This window comes from Columba livia, chromosome 1, assembly GCF_036013475.1.
Source record: "Columba livia isolate bColLiv1 breed racing homer chromosome 1, bColLiv1.pat.W.v2, whole genome shotgun sequence".
Taxonomy (NCBI): domain Eukaryota; kingdom Metazoa; phylum Chordata; class Aves; order Columbiformes; family Columbidae; genus Columba; species Columba livia.
Window position 1 is genome coordinate 129,641,245 of NC_088602.1, and position 11,607 is coordinate 129,652,851.

Below are 11,607 nucleotides of genomic sequence, written 5' to 3' on the forward strand. Positions count from 1 at the left end.
TGCTGATCGTCAACCATCAGCAGTCCTACAACAGAAGGGTCATCTGAAAGACCAGGCAAATCAGACAGCTGTTCAATTTTCTCAGTGTCCACAGCTGCTATACCAAATGCCCACCTATACCCTTTTGGGTCCTTAAAATACCCTCTCCTGAGGTAGTCTATACCAAGGATGCACGGAGCATCTGGACCAGTCACAATGGGATGCTTTTGCCAGTTTTTCCAGTTAGGCTCATTTCAGCCTCTACAACAGTCAGTTCCTGGGATCCCCCAGTCACTCCAACAATATTGATGGATTGCGTTCCTTTATAATTAGAAGGAATTATCGTGCACTGTGCACCAGTGTCCACTAAAGCTTTGTACTCCTGGGGGTGTGTTGTACCAGGCCATCGTATTTGTACAGTCCAATAAACTCTGTTATCCCTTTCCTCCACCTGGTTGGAGGCAGGGCACCTCTAATTTCTGTTTTGCACAGTCTCTGGGTGTGAATTAGAGGTTCCTTCAAGAGCATCAGAATCTCTTCTGCTCCTTTTGTAAACTGGAGCAGCCACCTTCCTAGGAGTTTTTCCTTTTATCTCACGTACTCGTTCTTGAAGTTCTGAGGTAGGCTACTAATAAGAATAGAGAAAATAATACAAAATATACAAAACCAATCTTGAAAGTCTCAGCAACTGCAGAGCCGGCAACCAAAGTCCTGGATTAGACTCTGCAGCCAGCTGGAGCTGGATTCAGTCTCTCACTAGGCCTCAGTTTGCAGGGACGACTAGCAAGGTCCTCTTCTAATGTCGGCCATAAGGAGAAGGGAAAAGGGCAAAAAGGAAAAGCCACGAGATCCTCGTGATCTCCCACTTTATATGAAGTATTCACGTGAATGGAATGTTATACACAGTTGGTCAGTTTCTTGGTCTCTTTCTTCTCGTCACCCCTCTCACGAGATGTCCATCCATGCTTATCAATAAGTTTGCATTCCATTGCTAGGTTTACCAAAACATGTGTCTGGTTCTCCAGGAAAATGCAGTTAATATGAAGGCTTTAGCTGACAGGCAAATTCACTGAAAGAGATACTTGTTTTTAACAAAACCAGGACAGGCAGATAAAACTAACACTAGAGGCAATGTAGGCCCACTGATGAATGAGGTGGGTGCCCTGGTGACAGAAGATACAGAGAAGGCAGAGTTACTGAATGCCTTATTTGTCTCTTTCTACACTGCCAGAGACTGCCCAGAGGAGCCCCATATCCCTGAGGCCCCAGAGGAAGGCAGGACAATGGAGAAATTTGCCTCGGTTGATGAGGACTGGGTTAAGGACCAATTAAACAATCTGGACATCCATAAATCCATGGGTCCAGATGGGATGCACCCATGGGTGCTGAGAGAGCTGGCTGACATCATTGCTAGGCCACTCTCCATCATCTTTGCTAAGTCATGGGAAATGGGAGAGGTGCCTGAGGACTGGAGGAAAGCAAATGTCAATCCAGTCTTCAAAAAGGGCAAGAAGGAGGACCCGGGTAACTATAGAGCGGTCAGCCTCACCACCATTCCTTGAAAGGTGACAGAACAACTTATCCTTGGTGCCATCTCAAGGCATATCAAGGATAAGAGGGTCATTAGGGGTAGTCAACATGGCTTCACCAAGGGGAAGTCATGCTTCATCAACCTCATAGACTTTTATGAAGACATAACAGGATAGATGATGTTAAAGCAGTGAATGTGATCTGTCTTGATTTCAGTAAAGCATTTGACACATTCTCCCACAGCATCCTCACAGCTAAACTGTGGAAGTGTGGTCTGGACAATCAGGTAGTGAGGTGGACTGTGAACTGGCTGAAAGAAAGAAGCGAGAGAGTTGTGGTCAATGGGGCAGAGTCTAGTTGGAGGCCTGTATCTAGTGGCGTGCCTCAAGAGTTCATACTGGGACCAGTATTATTCAATATATTAATCAACGATGTGGATAAGGGGGTAGAGTGACTGTCAGCAAGTTTGCTGATGACACCAAACTGGGAGGAGTGGCTGACATGCCAGAAGTCTGTGCTGCCAAGCAGTGAGAGCTGGACAGGCTGGAGAGTTGGACGGGGAAAAATTTAATGAAATATAACAAGCACAAGTGTAGAGTCTTACATCTGGGCAAGAATAACCCCAGGTACCAGTATAAGTTGAGGAATGACCTGTTAGAGAGCAGTGTAGGGGAAAGGGACCTGGGGGTCCTGGTGAACAGCAGGGTGACCATGAGCCAGCTCTGTGCCCTTGTGGCCAAAAAGGCCAATGACATCCTGGGGTGTATTAGAAGAGGGTGGTTAGTAGGTCGTAAGAGGTTCTCCTCCCCATCTACTCTGCCCTGGTGAGACCGCATCTGGAATATTGTGTCCTGTTCTGGGCTCCTCAGTTCAAGAAGGACAGGAAACTGCTTGAGAGAGTCCAGCTCAGAGCAATGAAGATGATTAAGGGAGTGGAGCTTCTCCCTTCGGAGGAAAGGCTGAGGGAGCTGGGTCTCTTTAGCTTGGAGGAGACTGAGGGGTGACCTCATTGATGTTGGTAAATATGTAAAGGGTGAGTGTCACGAGGATGGAGCCAGGCTCTTCTCAGTGACAAAGGGCAAAGGGTGCAAACTAGAACAGAAGAGGATCCACTTATATATGAGAAGAAACTTCTTCATGGTGAGGGTAACAGCACACTGGAACAGGCTTCCCAGGGACGTTGTGGAGTCTCCTTCTCTGGAGACATTCAAAACCTGCCTGGATGCCTTCTTGTGTAACCTCATCTAGGTGTTCCTGCTCCAGCAGGGACATTGGACTAGATGATCTTTTGCGGACCGTTCCAATAACTAACATACTGTGATTCTGTGAATGGTTGTAGTTAGCGCAACTCAAACAATTGTAAATGGGAAGTTAAATATGATTAGAAATCTCTTTTTTTCTCCCTTCACAGGAGCTCTCAACCCTTTACAAGAGATTTAAAGCTCAAAGTACTTCAATAAAATACCTATTTGTATTTGATTCTAGAAGTATAACCATATGGATGATGTTATTTGGTACCTCATATTTTTATATTTGTCAGTAACGCTGTTTCCCTGGTCATTCTATAAATGTTCTATACTACAGTATTTCCCACACCATGACAGGCATCAGTATATACCAGGAAACAAAGCGTAGCTAGGGAGATATGAACAATCTATGAGGCACTGCAGAGGTACCCTGAAATGCTAATATTTCTGAGTTCATACTGAACAAAATTATCTAAGGTAGAAAACACTTTAGGTTTTAGATATTTGTTTTTTTCACAGAAGGCTGATTTTTTTCAGCAGTAGGCAGCCCATTAATCCTTTCTAAAAAGTGATATAGTCAAACCTCCAGTTTTGTGTAAAAAATAGCTTTGAACAAAGGGTGTAGTTACTGTGTTGTGATGGTAACTGAAACCCACCTTATCAAAGGAGGTCTACTTATATTGCAGGAACTACATTGAAGGTCTTTTATAGCATTGAGAACATGGCTTCATCTGCAAAGAAATGTGTTTCTCTTTTATGTGTGCATATGAACATACATGTTTTAAGGAACATTCATTGAACAGATTATGATATTTGATTATATTCCAGTCAAATGTGTCTCATCAGCAAATCTGGCCCTCAAATCCAGACATTCTTTATTTTGACTTGTAGACATCCCAGTGAATAAGCATCAAAAGTGACAAGGAAAAGGATCCATTATGTTATTGCAAGGAGCTACAACAGAGTAGACGTAAACTTGCTCCAGTATCAGTACAGCAAAAGGTGGCTGGGATAAGGACTTTCTTGACTCTTCTTGCGTCTTGGGTGTATGGAATAAAGAGGGCTCACTCAGGGACTTAAACAGAAGATGTTCTGCAACACCACCACAGGTGGGCTTAGCTTCCATTAGCATATAGAAGTGAGAACTTGAGGAAGGACTGAGGTTAAACAGTATTAGTGAGAAGAGGCTACATTTGGACAAAAACCTAGAGCAGATATCAAGTTTGGCATATTTTTTCTTACAGAGAGGTTTTTTTCAAACCTACCTCAACTTGCAAATATATGTACAAGGTATTTTGTGCCTACCCATCATAAATAAAGGGGAAGTGAGTCACATTCTTCAAAATTTCTGAACCTCTATCAAGAATGATGTTCATCAGCAGTACTTGAAAACCTAGCTTCTCTAAACTATCTCTAGCTCCCACTTCAGAGGTTCTGAATGCTTAGTTATACGCACATATTGTAGGATGCTTTCAGCTTTGATGACTTCCCCTTTCTCATCGTTCTTTGTGTAACTAGAGCTGCTGGTGACTCAGCCTCCTTGGAAGCTCGCTTGCAGAGGCTTCCTATGTCTCCAAACTCTGTCTCCTGACACTTGGCAAATGCTACATTTCTCCTATCAAATGCTTTTATTTGCTTTACTGTCAATTTTCTGAACATTTTACTTCAGTAACTAATTTCTCCAGTAGGCTGTATGGCCCACCAAATAAAAAAGGTTGGATGTAATTATATGCAAATGAAAAAGAGCTACTAGCCAGGTATCCATGCAAAGTCAAATTCTTAAGATTTTCAAGTCCTTGCTCAAGCTTTTTGTGTGTTTTTGTCAAGGGCTTCTTCTAAAACTGTCTTTGATACAAATGATGCTACAGTCACATCACCAGTCGTAGCAGATCTAGAGACCAGTCTAAAACCTGGGGAATCAGTTGGTTGTGACTTCTCAGCACAGTACTTGGTCCAGTGTTTCCTCTGGGTCCCATGTGGTGCCCCTCTCCTTGCACTAAGACAAGTACTATTTAAATGGAAGGGTTAATTTTTATTCAAAGTATCTAAAATAATTTGAGAGGTGCTTTGTTGCCATTGGAGAACAAGGTTTTTTATATTATGAAACTGCTAATACATGAGTTGTGCCTCAAGGCACGCCATCAGGTCTACAGAACCCTAAATAAGTCCATAGAATCAGACATGAGGCATCCAAGCATGCTGAGGGTGCTGTCAATGTTATTGTAAGGCTACCCTCTAATATCTTTAAAAGGTCATTGTGACAGTAGAAGGTTCTTGAATCTTTGATTTGAAAAACACAGGTATCACACACATCTTCAAGAACTGCAGTAAGCATGATCCATGGAACTACAAGCCAGTCAACCAAACCTCAATTCCTGAGAAGCTTATGACACAAATCCACCTGGAAACTATTTCCATCTATATGAAGGACAAGAAGGTCATTGAGAACAGCTAAGCATGGATTTACCAAAGGCAATTATACCTAACCAACCTGGTTGCCTTATAGACAACTAGATGTGTGGATGAGGGAAGATCCATGGCTGTTGTATACCTTGACTTTAGCAAGGCCTCTTATACGACCTTGCATAACATCCTTACAGCTATATGGGTGAGATATAGACTGGATAAGCGACCAATAATATGGGTGAAAAATTGGCTCAGCATGTGTTAATCAGCAAAGTCAAATCAGAGGCCAGTTATTAGTAGCATCCCACAGGTGACCAACAGTGAGGTCAGTATTGTTCCACATCTTTATTAACAACCTGGATGATAGGACAGAGTGCACTCTCTGCAAATTTGTTGGTGATCCCAAATTGGGAGAAGCATAACCTGGAGAGAAAGGGCTGCTATTTAGAGAGACCTATGCAGGTTCAAAATGGGCTGATGAGAACCTTATAAAGTTCAGCAAAGCCAAATACAAAGTCCTCCAGTTGGGACCAAACAAGTCTATGCTATTGCTTGAGCCAACTGGCTAGATATCAGCTCTGCTGGAAAAGGCTCTTCGATTCTGATGAGCCACAAACTGAGCATGAGTCAGCAGTAGGCCTTTGTAGCAAATCTGGCCAATTTTCCTGACCTGTATTTGCACGAATGTAGACAGGAGGTTGAGGAAAGTGGTTCTCTGTCCCTGTTCAGCACATCATGACAAGGTAGGTGTAGAACAAGTTACTCCATAAGAAGGCATTTTAGGATTCTGTAACTGAAGGAATAGATGTCACTGTCTAGAAGACTGGTCTGGCTGCTCAGCTAGTGTCCTCTGCATAAGGGCTTGTACACACGTACGTGTGTGTGTACAAGATAGCAGCTGATTTAAAATATAATTTAAATTTAGTTTTGGTCTAACATGTTTTCAGTTCAAAATTTTACAGAGGCATGTCCAAATGGAAAACATATTCTGGATCTGAACTCCTGCAAGAAGAACTCTCCATTTAGCAATTGAGATTAACAATCATTAAAACTGTCCAGACACATAGACAGAAATTTTCTGGTAAAATACTTTTCCTTTGGGAGATATCAGTTTGCCAACAGAGTCTCTGGCAAGTTTGTTTATATCAGTCTTCTGATTCTAGAATTTTGGACAAAGAGAACTATTACAAATTCCTGTCCTGATAGTTTAAAAAACCAAAACAAAACAAAACACCAAACGTCCATTATTTTCGCAGTCACAAACCATTTCTAAAGCCAAATATTTTTGAGACATTGATGTTGAAATAAAAAGAAATAATTGTTTTATTAAACAGTGTTAAGATATTATTAGCATGATTCAATACAGTGGGCTCACGTCTGCATCGAAAAAGTGACTGAGGAAGCAAATGGAAGAAAAATAAGTGTATCAGAGGCTTTTTTGCCAGGTCAGGAAGTCTTTGAACTTGTACATCTATTCTTAGGTTCCTAGATGCTCTTAACTGCAAAAATGCTAGGAACAAGAGGTAACCAACGCAAGTTCGTTAGGCACTGCTCAAAGATTTGAATTCAATCAAAAGTGAAAACAAATAAGTAAAAACCCCAAACCACCTGAAATAGCAGAAGGTCATCAAAGTGATTCTGCTAAGCAAGAGTAGAAATTAATTTACATCAGTATCCATCTCTGGCAAATTTACCACAGCATGTGACTTCAAAATTCCAAAACCAGGTGAAAATGCAGGTGCCCTTTCCCCAGCTGCATCCTGCTGGAAACTATAAAATCTGCTGTTCCGGGATCATAAATCAAGTATTTCATCTGTGTCATTGCAATTAATAGTTTCTGATGAACCTTTCTTTCATGTTTTTTGTAAGTGTTTTTTGACATCTGACTTTCAAAATAATTAGTGGTAAAGATTTCCACAACTTCAGTGGGTGTGGGTTGAAAGGAAAATATCAAAAAAGTGCCTATCATGCTCCCTTTGTGGAATCCTTCTTGTGGGTGTGATTCACATCTGACATATTCCAGTAAAAATCAGAAAGCAACCCACGGACAGTCAATAAAATTGTTTTGTTGTAAACCATGTTTGCTAATATAGTATATAAGTTAAAACATTCTATGAGAAGAAAAGGCATTTTTTCAGTATTTCCAAGTCTTAATTTGACTTGTAATACAAAGAAGAAATTTCTGTCAATAATACCATATATATTTTTTAGCACCTGATGCTCCCTATACTCACTGGAAGCAAACTGTCTTCTACTTAGAGGACTATTTAACTGTGAGACGAGGAGAAGAAATCTATGGGACTATATCCATGAAACCAAATGCAAAAAATGTGGTGAGTCAACATCACTGATTCTAATTCCAACTCTATTGATCACAAACTATAATAAACAGTAAATAAAATGCACTTAAGTATAACAACAAGCACACCAAAGGCTATAAACTCATGTTTATTAGTAAAAGCTTTGGTCACAGCTTCACCAAAACTGGTGATAGCAATAGTAATGCAGTGCTAATGTCAAAGAACTCAGCCTGCAAGGGGGAAGGAAGAAATGATTCAGCACCAAGTCAGCTACTCTGTGCAATCGGCTTAGCTAACATTTTGTAACATGAGTAGGGAAGGATCTCTTCATACTGTCACTAAAATCCATGGTAAGATCTCTTCTGACAGCACAGGATTATCAAGAGTAAGTACTTCAGTTCCACATCTATAGCTGGATTTCCAATACAGTGACCAAGAACGCTCTTTTAGGAAATTAACAGCTTTCAGCTGAATGTCTGTATTAACTCGCTGATCAAATGTATTTGAACTCACTAATTAAGTTATATGGTTGGTTAGAAATCGTGGCTTTCCACAGAAAATGCTGATGCTTTATATACGACTGAAGATAAAGCATGATGGATATCACACTACGATGACTGGTGAAAACTTCCTTAATTTCTTTGCTATGGGCTGAATCCCTCACCAAGTATGTCAGTTATTCAGTGTTGCATTAAACTTGTAAGAACTATGAGACATGGTCTGATGGACATCTCATGCCTGTATAGAAGAGCAAGACATGAGAAGTATGGCTGCTGGGAGAAGCAGTGGCATCATTTTCTGTCACAAACCTTGAGCAGCATCTCTTCATTGTCTGTTACAACATACAACCATTAAAATAACCTGGTTATAATCCATCCATGCAGTTGTTGCAGTTGTTGAAATATTGCATTTCTTGACCGTAGCAAATTACCTCCTTTTTTTGTGTTCTCTCTCCTCTTTTGTACCAAATACAGATTGGATATGGTTTTCATAGTAGTGTTGGCGCAGAGGAAGAACTAAATATGAAACACACACAAAATATACTTGGCACTGAAACAAAAACATTGACTCCTGAAGCTCCCCCTTGGTGTGAAAGTAGAGGAAAACAGTTTGTTTTCCAAATTTATGTTGTCCTTGGAGGCAGCTGGAACATTTTATTATGTGATGAATGTATCAATTTTTGTTTGAGAGAAAATGAAGAAAATATTTCAAATTTGTTTGCACAGCAGTAAGCACCTGAATGTGGATTTATGTGCTAAAATTAATGTGTTCTTGATAGTTATCAAAAGATAGTGAGAGCACCTTGGTTCAAAAGGATTTGTTAGTGTTTTGTTCTGAAATATGAAGCCTTTCAAAAGCTTGTAGAGAGACAACTTTGTTTTGTAGGGCTATGTAGTGCCCATTTCCAAAAAACATGTCATTATAAGACAAATAATGACTGAGGGCTTCCCTACAATAGGAAGATTACTAGATCTATTCTGGAATAAGTCCTAGTGTGAAAACCCTAAATTAAAAGCATCTCAATGGGGGATACCCTTAGAAAATGCTACAGAATGTGTATGATAGCACAGCATTTCAGAAGCCTCCCAGTTGTAACAAGGACACTAAATCAGCCTTAGGAAGGATACACAAATATGCCCTAGGCATAGATTGTGTGGGGAATGCTATTACACAGCCTACATTGTGCTTTTTCAGTGTTAGCAACGTTTAAAAACAAAAGAAGTTAGAAACCACAGTAGGTATCTCCTGAATCTGCAAGTCTTTTCAACCTGAACGATGATAACTGGATTCATACACTAAACTTATGGTCTTACTTACATGTTACATTTAAATCTTTTTACAGCGTGACCTGGATTTCACAGTAGACTTGGATTTTAAAGGACAGCTATGTGAAATGTCAGTATCTAATGACTACAAAATGCGCTAGCAAGAAATCTTTCAGAGAGATGAAAAGGAGAATTTTATTAAGTCCTGAACTGCTGAACTTCAAGCTAGGAACAACTGTTCACAAGATCATTATATTAAACACTAGAATGTTTACTCTGATGAAGAGTGGTAACCTGATCCTTCTTGCAAGTAGTACAGGGGGCTGGGATCCCACTGTGAATGTACAGTATACAGAACTGCAGCTTTTGTCAAACAGGAGAAATGAGTGTTCTGGTTAACTTTAGGATGCCAGAAGATACGTATACAAATTGTACTACTTACTGTGAATTTCTGGTTCTTCCAAGCCTTGCATGTTAAAAATTATTAGGGCAGCTTTTTCACTATGAAAGACCACTACAGTACATCACTATGATAACATTACTGGACTTATATTCAATATAAATGAATATATATATTGTACATGAGAAAAAAAAATGTCATTTCATAATAGGAATTTGTTTTGTGATTATTTAATTCTCATTATGCAGTTATGGAAAGATAATGATGTTACCTCTGGTACCACTCTAGGCAGTGATCTATTCCGTTAACTGTCCAAAGTTATAGCTTTGGTAAATATTCTGTGCAAAGAGTAGATAAGACCTGAGCATTTACAGAAAGTACAACTATATTTTTTAATGTTCTCTGGAAAACATGGACCATTAGTTTCAAAATTCACCTTCACAACTGGATGTCTGTCAGAGCTTTAAAAAACATTAGCTTTTTATTCTTGAAAATATTCCGTGGTGATTTTTTATAGGTGGATTTTGCATGAGACCTTCTGAAATCAGACACCTAGTATTTAAATGTGATGAATGAAAAGTCTCTGAAATGGTGGGTAATTCATGTTTCTTGGTCATGCCATATTTCAGTTCTTTGCAAGATTCTTAATACAAAATAACTAAAAAAGCAAGGAATTAGTGTTTTAGTGATGTTTTAGATAAGTTTAAATTGCAAATACTATTCTCAAGAGTGCAGTGATTTGCAGGAACAAGCTAATGTCTTTAGAAAAATGTCCATGGCTTCTGATATTACTAAGATGTCTGTAATTTCCCTGTCCCTTTACACCCCTTGTTTTTCTTGCAATATCTCCTGCTTATAGTTAAAATATTAACTGCTTATAATTCTACATACGTATATATCATGTCTTTTTACTATATGAATGTTGACCACTTAATCACAAGTAATTCATCAAAAACTGCATCATTGGTCCTATCTACCTTTTTTCTTATTTTCCAGTCTGTCTGGCATTAGGCACTAAATCATGTTGCATCATGTATTGGATGAGATTGACTAGTTCTTTGCCTAAAAAATCCTTTTAATCACCTGCAAATAAAGCATACTTGAAGATCTATTTTGCCAGTATTTGTCAACTTTTCACTTTTTAGAAACCTATTTCTATTGTTTTTTCCTTCACAAAAACTGCACAGTGCCTCCCATTTTCTTATGGTCTAAAGATTACGATCTAGAGATTGTATCACATGGTAGACTGACGTTAAACTGTAACTCAGCAGTAAAAGATATTGTTTGCAGTGTAGCTCATCACTGTTGTTTTCAAGCACTTTCCTTTTCTTGGAATAAGGCTAAACGACATTCCTCACAATATGCCCAGGTTTTTATCTGTCAAATGTTACTGTCATTTTCAAGGTATCACTTCACAGCTAAATCAGCTACTCTGTCAGTAACGGATTGGACTAGAAAAAATAGTAGAAGTCCCTTTCTACTAACACTTCCGTGATTCTAGGACTTTAAGGTAAGGAATTCTACTAGATTTTTTCTCAGCCATCTTCATTTATATAAAGGTACTCAAACAATGTTTTCATCTTCTCCTTTGCCAGTAATTCCTGAGGCAACTATAAGTGAAAGAGGAAAGACCCTTACTTTGTCTAACTTATACTTCAACAGCACTTCAGACCATCCACTTCTCTTGCCTACTGCACGAATCTTAAATATATTAAATATTAAAATAATAACAAAGAAGGAGGGGAACACTTTGTTTAAAAAAAAAAAGACAAATCACAGACACACAAAGATAATTCACAAGGGTCTGCCTGTCTTTACTGAAAATTGTCCTTTTTGCCTGACAGCATTAGACAAGAAGCAGCTAAGAAAACTCGATCAGAACAGCTTATTAACAAATTTGAGAGGTACTTTAAGCACTGCTGTGTACTGCTGTTTCTGCTTCATCTTTCACCTAAAGACAGTGAAATGTAGGTCTCTCT

General features: G+C 39.2%; 1 protein-coding gene across 4 annotated transcripts in view; it reads left to right on the top strand.

Annotated features, from left to right (window-relative positions):
• PRMT8 (protein arginine methyltransferase 8) overlaps positions 1-10,739 on the top strand; it is a 95,477-nt gene extending 84,738 nt beyond the window's left edge. For all 4 annotated transcript variants that reach the window (XM_065029082.1, XM_005509771.4, XM_005509772.3 and 1 more), the window contains 2 exons: positions 7,374-7,495; positions 9,306-10,739. In XM_065029082.1, coding sequence (XP_064885154.1) covers positions 7,374-7,495; positions 9,306-9,389 — 206 coding nt within the window. In that variant the 3' untranslated portion in view covers positions 9,390-10,739. The remainder of the gene's footprint in view (positions 1-7,373; positions 7,496-9,305) is intronic.
• Positions 10,740-11,607: the final 868 nt, after the last annotated feature.